Source organism: Castanea sativa, chromosome 11 (assembly GCF_040712315.1).
Source record: "Castanea sativa cultivar Marrone di Chiusa Pesio chromosome 11, ASM4071231v1".
Taxonomy (NCBI): domain Eukaryota; kingdom Viridiplantae; phylum Streptophyta; class Magnoliopsida; order Fagales; family Fagaceae; genus Castanea; species Castanea sativa.
The window spans coordinates 19,984,761-20,007,951 of NC_134023.1; the positions used below are offsets into that span (position 1 = coordinate 19,984,761).

Consider the following 23,191-nt stretch of genomic DNA (forward strand, 5'->3'; position numbering starts at 1 on the left):
AACCAAGTTTGGGATCTTGTAGAGGCGCCTAATGGCATTAAACCTGTTAGTTGCAAATGGGTTTACAAGAGGAAGAGAGGGATAGATGGAAAGGTTGAAACCATTAAAGCAAGACTAGTGGCAAAATGGCATACACAAAAAGAAGGCATTGACTATGATGAACCTTTTTTGCCAGTAGCCATGCTTAAATATATCAGAATTCTCTTATCCATTGCTGCTCATTATGATTATGAGATTTAGCAAATGGATGTCAAGACTGCATTTCTTAATGGCAATCTTAAAGAAGAAATCTACATGATGCAACTGGAAGGTTTCATAGCAAAGAACCAAAAGCATATGGTATGCAAGTTGAAAAGGTTTATTTATGGACTTAAGTAAGCATCTAGGTCATGGAACATCAGATTTGATCAGACAATCAAATCATTTGGTTTTGAACAAAATCTTGATGAACTATGTGTGTACAAGAGACATCAAGACAAAGTAGTAATATTCCTAGTGTTTTATGTTGATGATATTCTACTCATTGGAAATGATGTAGGGGTAATGTCATCAGTAAAGGTTTGGTTGTCTAGCCAATTTGATATGAAGGACTTGGGCGAAGCTAACTATATTCTAGGGATCAAGCTTTTGCGAGATCGAATGAATAGGATGTTGGGTTTGTCACAAGCTGGATATATAGATAAGGTTCTAGAATGGTTCAGCATGCAAAAATCCAAGAAATGATTACTTCATTTTAGACATGGAGTTCCTCTTTCTGATGACCAAAGGCCTAAGACTCAAAAGGAAGAAAACATGATGAGAAAAGTTCTTTATGCTTTTGCAGTAGGAAGTCTCATGTATGCCATGCTTTGTACTAGACTGGATATTTGTTATTCAGTTGGCATGGTCAGCCGATATCAATCAAATCCAAGACCTAAACATTAATAAGCTGTAAAGCATATTCTCAAGTATCTTAGGAGAACGAGAGATTATATGCTTGTTTAACGGTGTGAGGATTTGATTCCTATTGGCTATACAGATTCAGATTTTTAGTAGGATCTAGATTTCAGAAAATCCACGTCGGGTTGTGTATTCACCTTGGGAGGTAGAGCCATAAGTTAGAGGAGTGTTAAGCAATCTTGTATTGCGGACTCCACCATGGAAGCCAATTATGTTGCTGCTTGTGAAGCAGCAAACGAGGCTATTTGGGTCAAGAAATTCCTTTTTGATCTTGGTGTTGTAAGAATTGAGCAAGTTCCCATCCTGAGAGGATAATGGACATGATCATGAAGTGTAGGTTGCTTTGATATATCAGGAATGAGATCTATAGTTACAGTTAAAACCTCAGTATGTTGGGCAACCGCATTTAGTGTCCATGGAACATATATTCTCAAGATGGAATTCATAGTCTCTTAACGAAGATACAAAATATTCCTTTGAGATAAGTTTAATGGGTTTGGTTATTCAGAGAGTTAGGCCTAACCACTTTGGTAAGAAGTTGCTAAAGTATATATTTATGAAATTGGATTTCATAAATATATGATGAATAACTTAAAGGATTAAACCGGGTACTTAAGGATAAGATGTAGTAATCTACAAAGTGGCAGTCTACATTCATGAATTTGTATTACTACAAATATTTTATGAAAGAGTTGCGTGTACAATAAACTCTTGGGATATAATTTATAAATAAGGCCTAGAGTGCAACTATATTTATATAGTAGTACTAAATATAGTTAATGGTAACTTTGGACTTGTCAAGAGTTGACAGAAAAACCCAAGGCCCATTTGAGCTAGTGTCTTATTGGTCCCTTTTGGTCCCACTCCAAGCCACACACTTAAGCCCAATTAGAAAGGCCCAAAAGGCTAGCCCAATTAGATAATCAGTTAGATACAAAGGGAGAAACATACATAATTTTCTGTAGAGAATTGCAAGAACATCATTGTGAAGTGGTGTGTATGTAAGTGTTAGACACTTTGACATTCTCCTTTTGAAAACTGATTGAAAGACCACACATCTTGGGCATTAGTGGAATTGGAGTGAAGATTGAAAGTGTTCCTAAGTGCTTCTGATCTTCAGTTTTGAAATTCACTGCTTGAAGGTACACTCTCTTGTTCTCAAATTCTGAAACTTACATAGTGTATGTTAACATTTATGAATGAAGTAGATCCATTATTTTTCCGTTGTGTATATGCATATTTCCATCAAGCCTTACCCATGAGACACTCGTGGAAACCAACTGTCTCCATCCTGTCTTGACTCTTTGCATTCCAGTCATGTGCTAGGCACATGCATCACTTCGCGGGAAGCCTACTCGCAAGCTACCCGCGAAAAACAACTTTGATCTTCAATAGCCTTGAGTCTTCACACTCTCTCTCTCTCACACACAACCCTTACAAACAGATCCCATATGAAATACATGGTACAAAAGATTGAACAAAATTACAGTAAAATTTGGCACGAAATTACAGCCAACATATAATAGTTGTAAATTACAACTTTACAATCGACCCCCTTTGGCTATTCCGTGACAAAACACCCTGATGCAAGACAAGGATTTTGCTTATTTTCATATTCCGCACATACATTGTTTAATAATGAACTTGTGTTGGTAATTTGTAATTTGGGGGTCTAAACGTTCATAGGTGTTTTACACACTTTTTGAACATTCATAAAATACTAAAAAATCTTTTGGGTTTGATCGACAAGCAATTGAGTATACTCATCACATCTGATCATGTACAATCACACAAATGAAATAAGCATTTATTGAACAAAGTCTCGTGTGTTGTGTGTGAGTATCAAAAATGGAATAGTCCTTAGTTTACAGTGAAGCTTCAATGATCAATTCAATGAATTCATACACAACTAGTACTAAGTCAAGTGGACTATCTCAATTATAGAAATGAACATATATGATTTCCCACAAGAAAAATGATTACATAATTTTGAAGCTTTTAATTTGGCTTCTTTACAAATCATAACATCAATCAATTTTGAACAAAACATCTCATTTTGAGATCGATGCCTGAAATGTTTGATATTTCAACTTTATGAGTGAGCCTTTGGCTTTTTGAGGCACCATACATTTCAATACAAGTCGTTTTCTCTTTTTCCTAGTCAAATATTAGTATGTACGACGGCTTTTGTAGCTAAATATCTCTTTTCAAGATTTAACATTTGATGAGCTATATAGCAAAAATATAAAAGCGTGGGAAAAGATATAGGCATAAGTCTATGCATGTATCAAGACCATCAAGACTATTGACTAATCATTCATGACAAGCTTGAAGATCGATTTACAACAATCACACATAAATTTCAAGATTTTTACCACAAAGATAGATGTGCATACAAAACAAGCTAAGCTCGTAAATGCATTACGCCATTAGTACGAAGGTACTAGGCCAAACTCACATGTGATATACACAAAACAAGCGATCAAATTTTTTGAAAATTTTTAAATTTTTTCTTAGGTTTTTGAATTTTTTTAACACACTAAAAAACATAATAAGAAAAGTAAGATCAACAAAAACAATAACAAAATGCAACTTGCAAAAGAAACATGCTATGAACCGAAAGCAATGACACAAGAAGATTTTGCATGACATGATGCATGAACCTATGACCCTAACTAGTGAAAGAATTAATGCAAGGGCATAGGAAGTAATCATGCACGAGTACCCTTCTTCACCCACACTTTTCGAGTGTTTTGGGTGAGAACCTTGGATGGAGGGGTACGGCCAACATAGCTTTCCAACCTCGGAGTGAAGCTAGGAAGGCATAGAGAGATGTTCTTCAGCATTTCCATGATGTCTCAATGAGATGTCCTTCATTTTCTCCCTTAGAAACTTGATCTTAGAGTAAGCTTCAACCAGCTCTCCCTTGAGTCATTCTACTTCACATTTTGCCTCTTTAAGTTGCACAAGAGTACACCTATGCTCTTCTTCAATTTTCTTCATCTTTCTCACAGCATGGTTCGCAACCTTGACATATTTTCCACAATCTTCTAGCAAAGAATCATATGCTTCTTGAAGGTTGCTTTCACGTTCATTTTGGCATACATCTTCATCTTCCGATTCTTTAACCTCCTTATCCTCGAAATGCTTACCAAGTTCATTTACCAAATTGCTCAAATCATCCTTAGATTCGATGGAGGTAATTGCCATGAAGGCCCTATAGTTTCGGTCACTGTCACTCTCTTCTTTCGTGTTTAAATTTGAGCTTTCAAAGTCGTTAAGAGTAATGGCAAACACCTTACCCTTCCCTCTCAAGTAGTTTGGACATTCTTTCTTGATGTGTCCATGGCCATTGCATTCGTAGTACACAACTCCTTGGGGGGTGGGAGTCCTTCCTATCTTTCTTCTTGAACTCCTTCCTACCACCTTTGGATGATGAAAACTTTTCTTTGCTGAAAGACTTCCCACTGTTCTTCATCTTCAGAAATTTCCGGAAGTTTTTTGCAAGGAATGCTACTTCTTTCTCCACATCATCTTCCTCGGAAGAGTCATCCATTCTCTCATTAATGATTTTGAGAGCAAGTGATTTGCTTGGCTTATGAGAAGGCAGTCCCAGCTCATATGTTTGGAGAGATCTAATGAGTTCTTGAATTTTGATCTCATCCAAATCTTTGCTTTCTTTTATAGCTGTGACCTTCGCACGGTAGCTCTCCGGTAAGGACCTCAAGATCTTTCTCACCACCTTAGCATCCTCAATCTTTTCATTGAGATTGAGCTTGGCAATCACAATTTTATTGAGCTTCCCATAGAATGAGTCAAACGGCTCATCATCACTCATCTTGAGTTCTTCAAATCGGGTGGTAAGCATTTGGAGCTTTGTGTCGTTAACTTTCGTAGTACCTTCGTAGGTAGTCTCAAGAGTCGTCCAAGTTTCTTTGGCGGTCTTCACATGCGATATTCTGTGATATTCATCAGTAGACACACCACAAAAGATAGCATTAATTTCTTTGCTATTGGCATTTGCCAAAGCAAAAGCTACTTTGTCCCATTTAGACTTGGCTGTCGTGGGTCTAACATACCCATTCTCAACAAAATCCCATACAAACTCATCTATAGCACAAAGGAATGCCCTCATATGAACCTTTCCAAAAGCATAGTTGCTCCCATCAAAGTATGGTGGAGCATTGAGAGATTGTGACTAATCCATCACAAAAGGGGTCTTGGATCGCACTTAGGTAATGAAACCATAGCAAGTGCACCCGCTCTGATACCAATTGAAAGCTCGAATTTGTGTTAAAAACACAAGAGCTATTTAGACCCCAAATTAATAAATTATGGCTCGGTTGATTTTACTCTAACTTAAACTAAGTGCGGAATAGAATAAACGCGATCGAACAAACAATACAACTACTCTAAGCCATATTCATTAAAACACAGCAGTAAAATGAAAGCTAAAAGAGTAGGGAAGAGAAATGCAAATACAAGATAACACGCCGATGTGTTATCGAAGAGGAAACCGAAGAACTCGGCGAAAAACCTCTCTGCCACCCTCCAAGCAGTAAATCGATCTACTAGACAATAAGTTGGGATACATGAATAGCAAGAGACCCTCTAAGCATAATCTACTGAGTGCACCTAAGCCCTCCAAGCTCCTACTCCAACAAGGCTTCTCGGAACCATGTCTTGTCTAGCTTTCCGGATCCCGCAATGCACCTGATTGCATCCGCCAAAACTTGGCTTCTTCCAATGCTTCCTAGTAGCACCAAAATCTCACTTGACACTCAGTATGGGTGTGGTAAGTGTTTGGGCTATCAACCTCTCAAGGATTTGGAAATGGAGAGGTAGGAGTAGAGGAAAACCACAATGGATGGTGTAGAGAATTGTGGGTATGACAATCTCTCACTCTCAAGAGTTTATGGCTAGGGTTTTCTTCTCTGAAAAACTCTCTACTCAATATGTAGGTAATGATGGTATATATAGTTTGTATGACGATGTAGTGGAGCATATATGACAAAATAGCAAAACAGACTGTTTTGCGGGTATTTCGAGGGAATGCCTTACCCGCAAGACACGCGCGAAAACCAGCTGTCTCCATCCTGTCCTGACTCTTCACATTCCAGTCATGTGCTGGGCACATGCATCACTTCGCAGGAGGCCTACTCGTGAGCTACTTGAGAAAAAAAACTTTGATCTTCAATAGCCTTGAGTCTTCACACACTCTCTCTCACACACAACCCTTACAAACAGATCCCACATAAAATACATGGTATAAAAGATTGAATAAAATTACAATCAAATTTGGCACGGAATTAAAGTCAACACATAATAGTTGTAAATTACAACTTTACAGTTTCCCTTTGGCATTCTTCTTGAGTTTCCTTGATCATGCAAAGAGTCAGCCCTCTTGAGTGACTGAAGCTTGCAGCAATTTGGCCTTGTATGTCCTCGTACACCACAATGATGATAGAAATGCTTCAGTGTGGTCCCCTTTGATTTTTGGGGCAATGACTTCCCTTTTTCCTTTGGTCTTGGACCAATTACTTTCTTCTCAACAATGGGGATCTCAACCTTAGGCTTCTCTACATTCTTTGCCAATACAAACTTCATCTCTTTCTTAGGTCGGCTATTTGAGCTTCCTTCACCGGTGTAGCCCAAACCGGTCTTGTCATTTGAAGGCTTTTGAGATAAGAGCACGCTGTCAAGTTTCTTAGTGGAAATGTGCTCCACTTTGACATTTTCTTGAATTATTAGATGCAGATCTGAATATAAAAACAGATCTGCATCTTTCTTAAATGTAGATCTGAATTTTTCTCAAACAAAAAGAGATCTGCATCTTTATGAGATGCATATCTAAATTTTTCTCAAATCAAAACTGATTTGTATCTTTCTTAAGATATAAATCTGATTTTTTAATACAAGCAAATTGTTGAAATAAAGAAAGGGATCATGTACTACTAGGTCTGTTTTTGCTTTAATTCATTATTGCATAAATTCATATTATGAGTGAAACTCTCTTCTTAAAAAACATTTTCTATTCTTTTTTAAAAAAACATATAAAAAACAAATTTGATCTTTTACAAATCAAAAAGCCATTTTTTTTTAAGTTCTCAAAAACAAATCTGACTTTTTTGTTGTCATTAAAAACTTTTTTTTTTTTTTTTTTTAAACTGATCTGAATTTTTATCTCCAAAAACCACTTTTTTATATACTACAAAACAGATCTAATATTTTTCAAATAAAAATCTAATTTCTTTCACCAACTAAAACAGATCTGATTCTTTTCAAAAGACGAAACTTCACTCATAAATAAATTTTTGATCTTTTTATGTTTTTATTTCACATGTTCAACATATCATTCATGTCATGCATAAAATGGTACATTGGTCACAAAAGTCTAGAAAACCAAACTCTGTTTGGGTGAAATAGGTGCCTAACACCTTCTCATTCTATAACCTAGCCTCCGAAATTAGATTTTTGACTAAGTAGATCTAGCTTTATCCTTGTTTTTATCTTGGGTAGATTGTAACTAGGACAAAAGGCCATGTATTTTTGGTAGATTGTAACTAAGAGCCAAAGTCATGTAAAGTTCAAATTTTTGAACTTGTATATTTTATTTATTCAATCAATGAATGGAACATTCAGTCATGTAAATTTGTATTTAGTTTTTCTTATCTTTTGTACATAAAAAATAAGTGGCGACTCCACACCACTTACCCCAAAAAGAGAGGTGCCCTAAAAAGCATATCACAAAAATCTCTTTTTTTTTTAGAGGCAATTTTCCAGTCTCTCACACATGGCATGGAGCGCACAAGCACATGAAAGATGGCATGAAGCATGTAGAGAACATAGATCTAAGCAGGTAGGCATGTGAGAACATAGGTCAAGACAAGTAGGCATAGAAACATGCATGTAAACATGTAGATCCTAGCACATAAACATGGAAGAACATGAATCCAAGCATATAAGCATGCAAAGACAAGGATCTAACCATATAGCATGAAAATGTACACATAAAAGATTCAAACAAGGCATAGCCAAAAACATCATACAAGCATGTGAGCATGTACCCTAACATCAACATAGAACAAAAAGGGCAACAAAACATGGAAAAACATGGCATAAAGCATAAAACATGTAGATCGAGACAAATAACATATAAACAAGCATGGAAGAACATGGATCTAAGCTAAGAACATGCTAGGAGCAGGATAATGCAAGAAACATGCTAAGGAAAGCAATAAATCATGTTATTAAGGCAAAAAGAGCAAGATAAATGCTAGAAAAAGATTTAAAAAGTAACGGTTGTGGATAGTAGCTAAAAAGCTACATCCACACCCCAAAAACCTAAGTTCAAGATGTAGAACCAAGGAAAAGAAGATTGGGTGCAATAACACTACCTTGTATTTTTGGTGAAGAAGGAAGAATCAAGAGGCTTTGATGTGTTTTTGTGTATTTTTTGTGTTTGGAAGAGAGAAAAAACGTGTAGAAAATGTTTAGGCAAAGCAGACAACTTGGTAGGTTCCTGTGCATAAATTTTAATCAATTTCTTAATCAATTTAAGATTTTGTAAAATTATTTTAGTCCATCTCACAAATAGGTAGATTCCAGTGCATAGCACGAGTTAGCGACTAGTGGCATATAAATTCAAAGTAGTGGGTCAAACTTAATATATATATATATATATATATATATATATATATATATATTAAATACTACTTATGACTTATTTTCTCTTGCCACTAAATTCCTAATGCCTCAATCTTTCCAATTATCTTTACCCCCTTAATACTTACTCTTTCAGAGTTTTAAACTTAAAATTTTTTCTATAAACTCAAAAATTAAATCATTACAAGATTGGAGAAAGAAAGTGATATTATACATAGTTTTTAATAGTTTAAATCATTACAATATTAGAGAAACAAAGTGGAATTCTACTTATTGTTTTAAAAGTAGCCATGAGGCTATATATAACTTTCTACGTATATTGCTATACTTTTAATGGTTAATTTTTTTTCCTCAATTTATTTTGAATAATTAAATTACATGTTTAAGCAGGGATGGCAATTATGCTCCGCCGGGCTTGACCCACTCTTCTCCATTTCGTCCCGTGTGAGTTTTCCCTGCCCTACCACCTTTGCAAGGTGGAAATGAGGCGAGATTTTAGCCCCACGTCACGAGGCAAGGCCGGGATGAGTTTAGATTTTTTACAGGCACCCCATTTTGTGTTGATAAGAGTTATAATTGTAAATTTTTCATACCTTAAAACTCTATTATTTAAATAAGCATATCAATATTAGCTTATTTTATTCTACCAAACGTGGCTCTTTGCTTCAATATTGTTATGTGTTATACTATGATATTTTTGTTTTTGTTGTGATATTGTCTTGTTAAATATTTAGATAATATTATTCAGTTTTTGCTAAAGATTATTTTGATTTGATAGGATAAATTTAGTTGCAATTTCATCTAAATTTTTATTAATGGAACAAGTATTGTTAAAAAAATTGTAATAATTGTGGAGAGAATTAACAAGAAGTAGAGTTTCACGGGGTGGGAGAGACCTCGCAAGGCCCTAAAGGGCGGGAATGGGGAAAGAAAATATTTCCCATCATGCAGGACAAGGTAGAGATGGAGCAAGAGAAAACCATGCAGGGGTCCTGCCCAGACCTATCCCATTGCCATCCCTATGTTTAAGCATTATATAATTCAATTAATGTCTTGAATTGATTTGTATTAGCTATGAATTAATTATTTGTTTCTTTATTTTTGTTATCAGCTTTAAATTAATTATTTTTTTATTAGCTTGAATTGATTGATTTGCATATGCTTGTAGTTAATTGAGATTTTGGAGAAATCTGAAAATAATTTTGTATTTTAATTTTGTCTTTCAATCTTACCTTTGAATTAAAAATCTTGACTCCGCCAATGCATAGTTGGATATTATGGAGAGGAAAGGGAGGTTGTCATTGACCTGGAAGGTCATTGGTGATGCATGGAACCATTACTTGGCTTACTCTCTTCTCCTTTTCATATTCAAAGTTGGACTCGATTAAGTTGGTTTCAAAACCTAATACTTTCTTCTCACAAAGGGTGAGCTTTCCTTCTCACAAAGGGTGAGTTTTCTTCTTCCAATTGGGAGATTTTCCTACGATTTCTAGTCTTCCACTCTTAGACATGGATGGAGACTTCATTGAAAGGTTGCAACGGATTAATCTGACGGAGGAGGAGGAGGAAGTGTGTCAAGTCAGAGCTACTTGAAGAAAGGAAATCTTGGAAGAATGCTCTCTAAGTCTAATAGGAGGTTTCCTCACTACGCGACAGTACAATCAAAGGGCTGCAAAGGCAATGCTTAGGACAATTTGGAAAATGGGGTCAAACCTGAGAATTATTAATGTAGGAGACAGGTTGTTCCAATTCATATTTAGTTTGGAGAGTCAACTGAAGTGGGTATGAACAACGGACCATGGAGCTTCGATAACTACCCATTGGTGCTCTGGAGATGGGAGAGAGGTATGACGGCTACCTCGATGAAATTCCTTTCACTTCCAATATGGATCCAGGTTTGGGGACTATCATTTGATCTTATCATTGAGGAAACTGGGAGAGATATTGGTGAGTGGATAGGGAAGGTAATTGAAGTTGACAGTACTGCATTCACGTTGGAGAAAGCTCGCTTTATCAAAGTCCGTGTTGAGGTACCTTTGGAGAAACCAATCCGAAGGGGGGGTATTGTTTCAAGCCCGGAGGGAGACAAAATACGAATTGGGTTCAAGTATGAGCGTCTAGTGGGACTGTGTTTTCAGTGTGGTCTTTTTGGGCATGAAGCAAAGGAGTGCCGAAAGCCAAAAGACCCGTCACAGCAAGAGCTACCATGTGGTGAATGGTTGAAGGCCGGATACCGGGGAAGGGAGGAGAGTACTACGAAGAGGGGTGGTGCACCAAGGCAGCCACAGGGACCGGTAACCTCGCCGAAGAAACCCAATTGAGAGGTGGACTCGATTCAGACAGAGGACAACATTAATCACGCTAGTAACGGTGCATTGAATGCAAAATCAAGTAACAGCCAAACCGCTACAAACGGGTGGAACTTTGACTCTCCAGCATTGAAGGACACCAAGGCATTAATGAGTGAATTAAGTGGTGAAAATATCTCGGGTAGGACTTCCCAAACCGATACAATCATTAAGAGGGGCGATAATTGCATGCATGGAGTAATGGACACCAACAAGTCCATGAACCTGGTCAGTATCCCAATTGAATACGTTGGGAGCAAAAACAACGCATTAGTGACAATTAAACAGCCACGTGAGCACTCTCCTGACCAAGGAAAAAACACAGCATGTGACGAGGGAGGAAGCACGTGGAGGAGATTAAAGAGAAGTCAACAATCTCACGCGACAACAAACCCTAGAGAATTGATTTCCTGCGGCTCAAAGAGAAGGGTTTTGTATGATGGGGCTGAAACTGTGAAGACCAATCCGAGGGGGAAGCATAACAAAACTTTGGCTGTTGCAAATGTTGATCAATTCCAAATGGCGGAGGCTGTGGAGAAGCCTCACCAAGCCCAGTGAATATCTTAAGTTGGAACTGTCGGGGGCTTGAGAACCAATGTGCAGTTGATGTACTCTCTCACCTTGTGAGGGAAAAAGATCCCAGGGTGGTGTTCTTGATGGAAACAAAAAGATCAGTGGAAGAAATGCGATGGATACAGGCACCTTATCGATGTATGCTAGCAGTACCATGCATAGAAATGAGAGGTGGTTTGGCACTAATGTGGAAAGAGGAGGTGGATCTTCATATACAAACCTTCTCACCAAATCATGTTGATGCCCTTATCTTTAATGAATCCAACCCCCAATGGAGATTAACTAGCTTCTGTGGGTGGCCAAAGGAATAGAGAGAAAAAGGAATCTTGGCAACTTCTTAAACATCTTCATACACAAAGCACATTCCCATGGTTATGCTACGGTGACTTTAATGAGATCCTACACTCCTCCGAGAAGCAAGGACGCTTGCCGAAACAACATCAACCTATGTTGGAATTTCGATCAGCTCTCCTCCATTGTGGTTTGGTAGATTTGGGCTTTTAGGGTAATATTTTTACATGGAACAACGGAAGACCAGGGGATGCTTTTGTGCAAGAACGGTTGGATAGGGCTTGTGCAAAATCCTAATGGTCAGAACTTTTCCCAAATGCAAAGGTCATAGATAACCAATCTTCATATTCAGATCACAATCCAATTTTCATCACTTTGTCTCAACCAAATCAGATTGGTAGAAAGAAGAAAACTCCTACAAGGTTTGAAGAGAAATGGGCATATCATCCTGAATGTGAGGGGGTGATCCAGTTGTAGGATTATAGGATTAAACATGGTTTGTATCTCATACAAAATATATGCAGCAGAAAATTAACGGATCTACTTCATTCACAATCGATAACATGTACTATGTAAGTTTCAGAATTCAAGAACAAGAGAGTGTACCTAGGAGTGATGAAATTCAAAACCAAAGATCAGAAGTTCTCGAGAACACTTTCAATCTTCACTCCAATTCCACTTTACGCCTAAGATGTGTGGTCTCTCAATCAGTTTACAAAGGAGAATGTTAGAGTGTTTCACTTTCACACACACACCATTTCACAATAGTGTTCTCTCAATTCTCTACCGAAATTTTTGTATGTTTCTCCCTTTGTATCTAACTGATCATCTAATTGGGCTGGCCTTTTGGACCTTTTCAATTGGGCTTAAGTGTGTGGCTTGGAGTGGGACCAAAATGGACCAATAAGACACTAGCTCCAATGGGCCTTAGGCTTTTCTGTTAACTCTTGACAAGTCCAAAGTTACCATTAACTATATTTAATACCACTATATAAATATAGTTGCACTCTAGGCCTTATCTATAAATTATATCCCAAGACTTTATTGTACATGCAACCCCTTCATAAAATATTCGTAGTAATACAAAGTCATAAATATAGACTACGACTTTGTAGATTACTACATCTTAATTCTTGAGTACCCGGTTTAACCCTTTATGTTATTCATTATATATTTATGAAATCCAATTCCATAAATATATAAACTTTAGTAACTATTTACCAAAGTAGTTAGGCCTAGCATTTTGAATAACAAACCCATTAAACTTATCTCAAGGGAATATTTTGTATCTCCGTTAAGAGACTATGAAATCCATCTTGAGAATATATGTTTCATCAACACTAAATGTGGTTGCCTAACATACTGAGGTTTTGATTGTTTCTTTAGACCTCACTTCTGATATATTAAAGCAACCCACACTTTATGATCAAGTCCATTATTCTCTCAGGATTAAGAGTTTATGCAAATATAAGTCGTGAGTTTATTATTCATTTGACAGTTGTTAGGAGAATAATAAATCTCACACCGGTCTAGTTCAATATGTTTTAACTCTTAAAACATATCAACATACCAACTAGAAATCTCAATTTTCATGATCAAGACAAATCATCTTAATTGATATGTTATAGTCTTCGATGATGAAAAACCCAATTTCATCACCGACTACGAACTACAATTCTGAGTTTACAAGAAACTTGTGATTTATATCTTCTGTGACTTTTCACATAAATCATATACTATGCATTCCATGGACTATATGATAATGTCCCAATATTCATATTATCATTATTTCAGATAATAATAAAACAACTTTATTAAATACAATATTAAGTCATACACAATGTTATACATAATCACATACATAGTATCATACAATAGGATTTAAGAGCACTAATCCTAACAGATCCGAAGAGCATGGGCAGGCGAAAATGTTGTTGGCAGCCCCATGTTTCGCCTCTTTGGAAAAATAAAAAAGTGCAGGTTTGAACTGGTGCAATGGAGTTAGAGTATTTTTGGGAATTTAAAGACACAATTACAGGCAAGACAAACGGCATTGGAGGACTTGTCCAAACAAAATAATCCAGAAAATTTGCAAACAATCAGAACACTAAAACGTGAGATTAATACTTTGCTCAACCAAGATGAAATTTTCTGGCGCCAGGGATCTCTGTCCGTATGGCTATAGGCGGGTGATAAGAATACGAAGTTCTTCAATCAAAGAGCTAGCCACCATTGTAGGAAAAATCACATCTCCGGTATCAGTTCCCAAATTGAGGAATGGTGCACATCTGATGATCAAATAGCAAAAACAGCAGAGCAATACTTTAAAGATCTGTTCACAACATCCAACCCAACAGATTATGGTGGTGTCTTGAACTCGGTAGATCACCTTGTTACCCCAGAAAAGAACAATACCTTACTCCAAAGGTATAGCCCAGCAGAAGTGAAGTAAGCCCTATTCTAGATTGTAAGGTTGAAATTTATCAACCATTTTGTTGGCTTTATTCCGTGCTAATTTGTTTGTAATTCAGCACTTAGAAACCCTGTATTTAGGTGGGATTGATGTAAGGGTAGTGTGTGAGAGAGTGTGAAGAAATGCTTAAAATTGTGCAGTGAAGCAGGGACTCGCGGCTGGATCTCGTGGGTGGCTCGTAGCTTGTAAGCCCCCAGATGATGCACACGAGCGAAGCATGTAGAGAAGATGAACAGTCATACCAGCTAGAGCACTACAGGACAAAAAGTCCAGTCTGGCCATTCTGTTTGCTCACGGCTTGAACTCGCGACTCAGTTAAGTCGCGAGGCCAAGTCGCCAGACAACTCTATTTTGGAAAAACTGACTCTTCGCATTCCTTTCTCTCTCCAATATAAATACCCCTTATACCCACGAAATGTAGAGAGCATCTAGAGAAAATTTTGAGAGAGAAACCGTAGAGAAAAACAAGATTGACTCATCCATAATCTTCATAAAGAATCTTCAAATTCCTCTACTCTCTTCCTCTCCATTGTTACATCCTTGAAAGGTACATTACCTAAACCTTTTCTCACCATACCCAAATCTGTGAGAAGGCTGTTTGGTGCTTTAGGAAGTAGTTAGGAAGGGACCAATTTCATATTGGTTGATGCTATGGGCTATAGTGGAATCCGGTAAGCTAAAGAAGAAATAGATTCGGCGCAACCTCATTGGAGTAGGAGCTTGGAGAGCTTAGATACACTGGGTAGATTATGCTTGGAGGGTCTTCTACTGCTCATGTATCCCAACTACATTCTTTAGTGGATTATTTACCGCTCGGAGGGTAGCGGAGAGGTTTTACACTGAGGGCTTTGGTTTCCTGTTCGATAACACATCGTTGTGTTGTCCTTGTGTTTGCATCTCTCTTACCTTAATCTTTGCCATTTAATTTCTGATGTGGATGTGATTTTATTTGGTTTAGATTGTTTATCAATTCTGTTATTAGTTTATGTTCATTTTCCGCACATACTTTGTTTGATATTAAGCTTGAATTGGTAATTTGTAATTTGGAGGTCTAAACGTTCATAAGTGTTTTATACACATTTTGAAATTTCATAGATGCACCCATCAAAATCTCCTGAACGGAATGGTATGTCCCCTTATTTTTTTCAAAAATATTGGCACATAGTCGATCATGATGTCACAAATGCAGTTCTTTCAATTCTAAATTCTGATCATATGTTGCACAAAATGAATTGTAATCATATTGTATTAATCCCAAAAAATAATGAGCCAAAATACATGTTTGATTTTAGGCCCATAAGTTTGGCGAATGTGACCTCAAGAATGGTGTCAAAAGTACTAGCCAATAGATTGAAACATGTACTCCCCCTAGTAATATCTAATGCCCAAAGCGCTTTTGTACCTAACCGACTCATTACTAACAATACTACTGTAGGATATGAGTTGTTACATAGGATGAGAAACAGGAGAAAAGGCAAAATGGGTCAAATGGCTATCAAGATCAACATTAGCAAAGCATATGACATGGTGGAATGGGGCTTCTTGCGACAAATGATGCTTAAACTGGGCTTTGAAACTAGGTGGGTGGAGTTGGCAATGGAGACAGTCACCACTGCATCATATTCAATCCTAATCAATGGCGAACCACGTGGCTTCATCTCACCGTCAAGGGGTCTTAGACAAGGAGACCTACTCTCTCCATATTTGTTCCTGCTATGTGCTGAAGGTCTATTTGCCATGATAAGAAAAGCTGAAGAGGGACACTCACTAAGAGGTAAAAAATCTAGCCAACATGGGATATGTATCTCCCACCTCTTGTTTGCTGATGATAGCCTCTTATTCTGCCGGGGCAACAATTGAGGAATGCCAAAGATTACTCCACATTTTGGAAACTTATGAAGCAGCTTCAGGCCAAGCATTTGATAGACAAAAAACATCCTTGTTATTTAGCACAAATACCAAACTGGAGGTGAGAAGAGCTATCCAACAAACGATGGGTGCTAGAATTATGTCCAATGGGGAGAAATACCTTGGGTTACCAATGGCAAGTGGAAAATCCAAGGTAAACACTTTTAAGGAGCTTCAAGAAAAAATAACCAAAAGGGTAATGGGGTGGAAAGAGAAGCTTATTTCAAAGGCAGGTAGAGAGATTTTGATCAAGACCGTGGCCCAAGTCATTCCAACCTACTCCATGTGTCTATTCAGACTACCAAAAGCCTTATGTGACAAGATCAACTCGCTTTTGGCCAATTATTGGTGGGGTCAAACGAAGGATGAGAGGAAGATCCATTAGATAAATTGGCAAAAATCGTGTACACAAAAGAAAAGGGGAGGAATGGGCTTTAGAGACATTTCAGCATTCAATTTGGCAATGCTAGCCAAGCAAGCATGGAGACTCATCCACCAAGATAACTCATTATTCTATAGGGTATACAAGGCACGGTATTTCTCAAATTTTAGCTTCTTGATGGCAGAATTGGGGTCAAATCCATCTTATGTCTGGCGGTCTCTCCTGGCAGCAAGGGATGTAATATGGGAAGGCTCATCTTGGAGGGTAGGTGATGGCCAACAGATTGGGGTAGTGTCACACAAATGGTTACCAAACACACCAATCTTCCTACATGAACCCATGGGAGATATGAAGGTGTGTGACTTGATAGATCGGAGTACAAGACAATGGGACCAAGGAAAAATAGCCGCTACCTTCACCCCAAGAACTTGTGCAGAAATTCTAGCTACCCCCCTCAATCAGCTAGAATCACAAGACCCCCTGATATGGAATGCAAATAAGACCCATAGTTTCACTGTGAAATCAGCCTATCAGATAGCCCTACGACTGAAGACATCGGAAAGGCCAGAGCACTCATTGGCACGAGCCCATAGTGCAACTTGGGGGAAAATCTGGAACTCAAAGTCCCACCAAAGATTCAGGCATTTCTATGGAGAGCATGCAGTAGTTGCCTGCCAACAAGGGAGAATCTACGTAGAAAGAAGTTACAAATCGAAGCAACTTGTGAGTTCTGTAGAAGTGCAACTGAAACAGTGGTGCATATACTCTGGACGTGCCCATTTGCAAGAAATGTTTGAGCATTGGTCAAGGGTCGGATATAGAAATGTAGCAACGACATAGAGGATTTCTTCCTCCTCTTTAAACACTTATAGTATGTGTTGGAAGGTGAAGACTTGGACAGATGGGCAGCCACGGCATGGGCCATATGGAACTCAAGAAACAAGTAGTACTTTGAGCACATTCAACTTGAGCCACGATCTATCTTTGAGAGAGCCACGAATCTGATAACGGAGTACCAAGCTATCATGGCAGCAGGGCAGGGGTAATATATATGTAACACCACTCAAGGATTGAGCTGGTCTTCAGTATTGAAAGTCAATGGAAGGTATCATAGTTTCTCTCACGCCGCCTAGGGTTTATCTGCTAGGGTTTCTCTAGCTAGGTTCTCCCAGCGTCGAGTGTAGAATTTTGTCCTTCCCTCCGTGGAGGTTTCTTTGTTCCCTTCAAGCCTTTGTGCCTGGTAGGACGGTAAGTGGTATTGTTGGCTCCTTGTTGCGGACTGGTGTGGCTGGCCATCTTATTGGCATGGCATCTATTGAGGATCTATGGGCTCGTTTTTCTCTGACAGAAGAAGAAGTGAATGGGGCTGATGTGCCTCGGAAAAAAGAGGTCACCATGGTTCGTTTAGCAGCAAAGTTTTTTACAAAGCGAGTGGTTAATGCAGAGGCTGTTAGTCGGATTTTTAAACCACTCTGGAAACTCATTGGAGAGATGAAGATTCGGGATATAGGAGGCAATATATTGCTGTTTGAATTTGACGATGCACTGGATTTAGAACGAGTGCTGGAGTTTGAGCCATGGACCTATGACAAAAGTATAGTAGTTTTCCGGCGTGCTGTGGATGCGGAATCTGTTCCCTTGGTCTCCTTCGACTCTACTACTTTTTGGGTGCAACTCCATAACGTCCAAGACCAGTGTCTTACGCAAGCAACGGGTGAAGCAGTGGGCAACACGATTGGGTCTCTAGTACAAGTGGCTGACCCGGAGGATGATGGTGAGGGAGGTGAGTACTTGAGAATCCGGGTTGTGATTGATACTACAAAGCCCCTTACGCGGTGCTGTAAGTTGTGGTCTGAGGGAGAGCATGTTGGATGGGCTTTGCTTAAATTTGAGCGGCTTCCCAATTTCTGTTATTGGTGTGGAAGGGTTACGCACAGTGAGAGAGATTGTGAAGTGTGGCTTCGGGGGAAAGGCAATTTGAAGAAAGAAGAGCAACAATATGGGGAATGGCTTCGTGCTGATTCGGTGCGTCACAATAGAAAAACAGTGGTGGTTGTATCTGGGAGTTCTCGTGGGAAATCGATGTGGAAGAAGGGTCCAGCGATGGAAAGGAAAAAGCCAACTTTCAATGTTGAATCTAGCCAAGTTGCTCATGCTTCGGACCTTGGTAAGGGAGTTATGGAAGAGAATCTTCGGATTGAGGTAGTTTCTATAGAGGCCGAACCATCAGGTGAGCTTGTCCCTACATATGATAATTCGCACCACAATGAATCTAATGATATGGGTGGTTTTTCTAAATTGAATAATAGTATAGAGAACTTGGTGGATCAGCCACCTCATACCATTCCCATGCAAAAAGTATTATGCATTCAGGGAGGAATCTGTCAAAATGATGGTTTGCATGGTATGTTCTCTTTTAGTGCTATCAAAACTCCACTAGCAGATGTAACTAATAGGGTAGCTACGCAGCCCTTGAAAAGTACCAAGCAACAATGGTCCAGACTATTGCGTGAGGTGGGGGAAACTAACCCTAGTTTAGATATGGAGATTCTAGAGAGTAGGAGGCCGGAGCTGGAGACCTTGGACTTGACTGTTAGAAAGAAGAAAAGGGTTAGTGCAGCAAGTAAGGGAGGTAAAGAAAATGTTCAGGTGGTGGCTGGTTCTCAACACCACCAGTCACAATGAGTTGCCTTAGCTGGAACTGTCGTGGGCTTGGGAACCCACAGACAGAGGCCGAACTTGCTGACTTGGTTGGCAAAAAAGATCCCAAAATGGTTTTCTTTATGGAGACCAAGGTTGATAAGGAGTTCATTGAGAGGATAAGTCATAAAATGCAATACAAAATTTTGTTGTTGTTCCACGTCATAATAGGGGAGGGGGCTTGGCTTTGCTGTGGAAAGAGGATTTTGCAATGAGAATTCTTACTTCTTCAGATAATCACATTAATGGGGTGGTAAATCAAGGAATGGATGACGCCTGACATTTCACAAGTTTCTATGGAGAGCTTGAAACTGCCAGCCGGGGAAATTCCTGGAATCTACTTAGAGATTTGAGCCACAGACTCAGTCTACCTTAGATTTGTTTGGGTGATTTTAATGAAATACTTAAACTTGAAGAGAAACAGGGGTGGTTGGATCGACCTGAAAGACAGATACAAGGGTTTCGGGATGCATTGGATTATTGTGGTTTTAAAGACCTTCGATTTAATGGATTTCCTTTTTCATGGTGCAATCGTAGACTAGGTGTCCATAATGTTTGGATCCGTTTAGACCGCAGGGTGGCAACAGTGGATTGGATTTTAAGGTTTCCTACCTCTCGCATTCATCATTTAGAGTGCTTTCATTCAGACCATAGACCTATCCTTCTCATTTCAGATGCTAAGCAAAAAAGATTCTATAGAAAGGGGCGGCCATTCCGGTTTGAGGCAATGTGGCTTAAAGATAAAACTTGTGAGGATGTGGTAAACAATCATGGGCTGATTTTAATGACTCCAATCCGGTTAGTAGTTTGTTAAAAAAAATCACAAGCTGCCAAGATAATCTTAGCACATGGAACCGGGACACTTTTGGTCATGTGAGAAACACTTTGGCCAAGAAACTGAAGGAGTTGAGCCAAACCGAGGAGGCTGGACTGCACATCTTCAATCCGGGTCAAATTGATATGCTTAGGGCAGAAATTAACTTTTTTAAGGTGAGGGAGGAAGCAATGTGGAAGCAACGTTCTCATAGTGAATGGTTGAAGGAGGGAGATCGCAACACTCGATACTTTCATTGCCGAGCCAATCAACGTAATAAACATAATTATATTTTAGGATTGGAAGATGAGTTTGGTATTTGGACCGAAGATGAAGAATATATGGGCAGATTAGCAAGTTCTTACTTTGATACTATGTTTAGCACTTTGAATCCAACTGGCTTTGATGAGATTTTGAGTGGTTTACTCCCTACAGTCACTGATGAGATGAATAATAGTCTGACCAAACCATACAATGCGGATGAGGTACTCAAAGCACTTCACCAAATGGCCCCTCTCATAGCCCCTGGCCTAGATGGTATGTCTCCTATTTTTTACAAATCCTTTTGGCATATTGTTGGTAAAGATGTGACAAAGGTAGTTCTGACAGCTTTAAATTCAGGCACTATTCCAGATTCTATTAACTCCACTTTTATTCCTCTTATCCCCAAAATAAAAGACCCTAAGAAAGTTACAGATTTTAGACCTATAAGTCTTTGTAATGTGGTTTATAAACTCATTGCTAAAGTGTTGGTTAACCGTCTGAAATTGATTTTGCCCTATGTAGTATCTGATTCACAGAGTGCTTTTCTTTCGGGAAGGCTGATTACTGATAATGTGCTGGTTGCTTTTGAGACCCCTCCATTTTTTGAAGCGGAAGACTCAAGGGAAAGATGGGTATATAGCCCTCAAGCTTGATATGAGCAAAGCTTATGACAGAGTGGAGTGGGGCTTCTTGGAAAGGGCAATGTTACACTTGGGGTTTGATAGAAGGTTTGTTGTGACTATTATGTCTTGCATCAAGTCTGTATCTTATTCTGTTTTGCTCAATGGGGTGCCAAGTAGAACTATCAAGCCTAGCAGGGGATTGAGGCAAGGTGATCCGTTGTCTCCATATTTATTTTTGCTATGTGCCATGGGTCTGCAAGGTTTGCTTCACAAAGCCGAAGCGGATGGTGCTATTAGGGGGGTGTCAATTTGCAGAAATGGCCCACGTGTTTCTCACATATTCTTTGCTGATGACAGTGTTCTTTTTTGCCGTGCAAAACAATATGAGTGCCAGGTAATTCTTGATATTTTATCAGTTTATGAGAGAGGATTGGGCCAAAAAATAAACAGAGATGAGACAAACATCTTCTTTAGCTCTAATACCCACCATGATGTCTAAGTCAGAATTCAACACCTGTTGGGTGTTCCAGCTATCAGGCAATATGAGAAATATTTGGGGTAACCTGCATTTGTGGGGAGAGAAAAGAAGCAAGGGTTTGCCTACATTAAGGAGAGAATTTGGAAGAAGATCCAATGTTGGAAGGAGAAACTCATATCTTAAGCTGGTAGAGAAGTGCTCATCAAATCCGTCATCCAAGCCATTCCAACCTACTCTATAAGTTTTTTCAAACTTCCTAAGGGATTAATTTAGGAAATTGAGGTCATGATTTGCAAATTTTGGTGGGGCTACAATGGTGATAACAAGAAAGTGCATTGGGTAAAATGGGAAAAACTCTGCCAAGCTAAAGATTGTGGAGGCATGGGGTTTAAGGAGATTGAGAAGTTCAATGATGCTTTGCTGGCCAAGCAAGTTTGGTGTATGTTGAAAAACCCTGAATCACTTTGCCACAGAGTTTTTAAAGCTCGTTTTTTCCCGAATTGTACTATTCTTGAAGCTAATCCCTTGACCAATGGGTCGTATGCGTGGAAGAGTATTTTAAGTGCAAGGGAAGTGGTGAGGAAAGGCATGGTTTGGCAGATAGGTGATGGTAAAACAGTGAGCTTAAAGGAGGACAAGTGGCTCCCGGACCAAGTGTACCGTTCGGTTAGTTCTCCTCTCCCTTCTATACCCCCTAATGCTAAGGTAAGTAGATTTATTGATGAGAAGAATGGCAAATGGAAGGAGGCCGAAATTAGACGAAATTTTCTGCCACACGAAGCGAAGAAAATTATGAGCATCCCTCTTAGTACCAGACTGCCTCAAGACAGCCCCATATGGTCCAAAACGCCTTCGGGTATTTTTTCTACTCGAAGCGCTTATAAGCTGCTGGTTAATGAAGCTTCGGCCAGCAGCCTAGGTAGCTCAAATCCACACCCCCAGAGAAACCTTTGGAGAGGTGTTTGGATGCTACGAACCCCAAATAAGGTGAAGCACTTTCACTTGGAGAGCCTGCAACAACTCACTCCCAACAATGGACAATTTGTTTCGTCGGCAAATAACCCCTTCTGCTTGCTGCAATATTTGTCAAGCCCAAACAGAAGATATTCTGCATGTTGTGTGGGGCTGTCCAGAGGTTGCAAAGCTGTGGAGTACTCTTATTTGGGTGAATCACTCAATCCCTCACTCACCAGGGGATTTTTCTAACCTTTTCTTAAGTTTTTTGCAGGCCCGAGATGATTATAGGGTGGAAATCTTTGCTATCTCAGCTTGGCTGCTCTAGAATCGGCAAAACTCAATTCATTTCCAACGTCCAGCTCGTCCACTCAACAGGTTTTACGTTTACCATTTTTAGATTTTTTCAACAACTCATTTTTAGATTTTTTTTTTTTCCTATGATATTTTTAGAGATAAAACAGGTTTTACGTTTACCATAAACTCATATAATTAAGTTACTCTAAAATAAAACTACATGTCTATAATTATTCCATTTGGATCAATAAGAATTAAGCTTTTACTTAAACTTAAATTAGTAAGGATTTATCAAAATTAAGTTGCTTAACTAAACTTATACATGCATGTCAATAATAAGACCATCCTTTCTTTTTCTTTTCCAAGATTTACGCAACATTCTAGATGAATGAGTTCACCACTTACAAACTCACATGATGACAAGTAAGACCATTCTTTAACCCTTGTCAATTTTGTTTTTCATTTATATTATCTTTTGGTCA

General features: G+C 38.7%; 1 protein-coding gene across 1 annotated transcript; it reads left to right on the forward strand.

The window, feature by feature from the left end:
* The first annotated feature begins 21,011 nt into the window (after positions 1-21,011).
* Positions 21,012-22,664, forward strand: LOC142616192 (uncharacterized). Its single transcript, XM_075789060.1, has 3 exons — positions 21,012-21,374; positions 21,511-21,645; positions 21,732-22,664. Exons 1-3 carry the CDS (start codon positions 21,012-21,014, stop codon positions 22,662-22,664), a joined length of 1,431 nt encoding a protein of 476 aa, XP_075645175.1.
* The last annotated feature ends 527 nt before the right edge of the window (positions 22,665-23,191 follow it).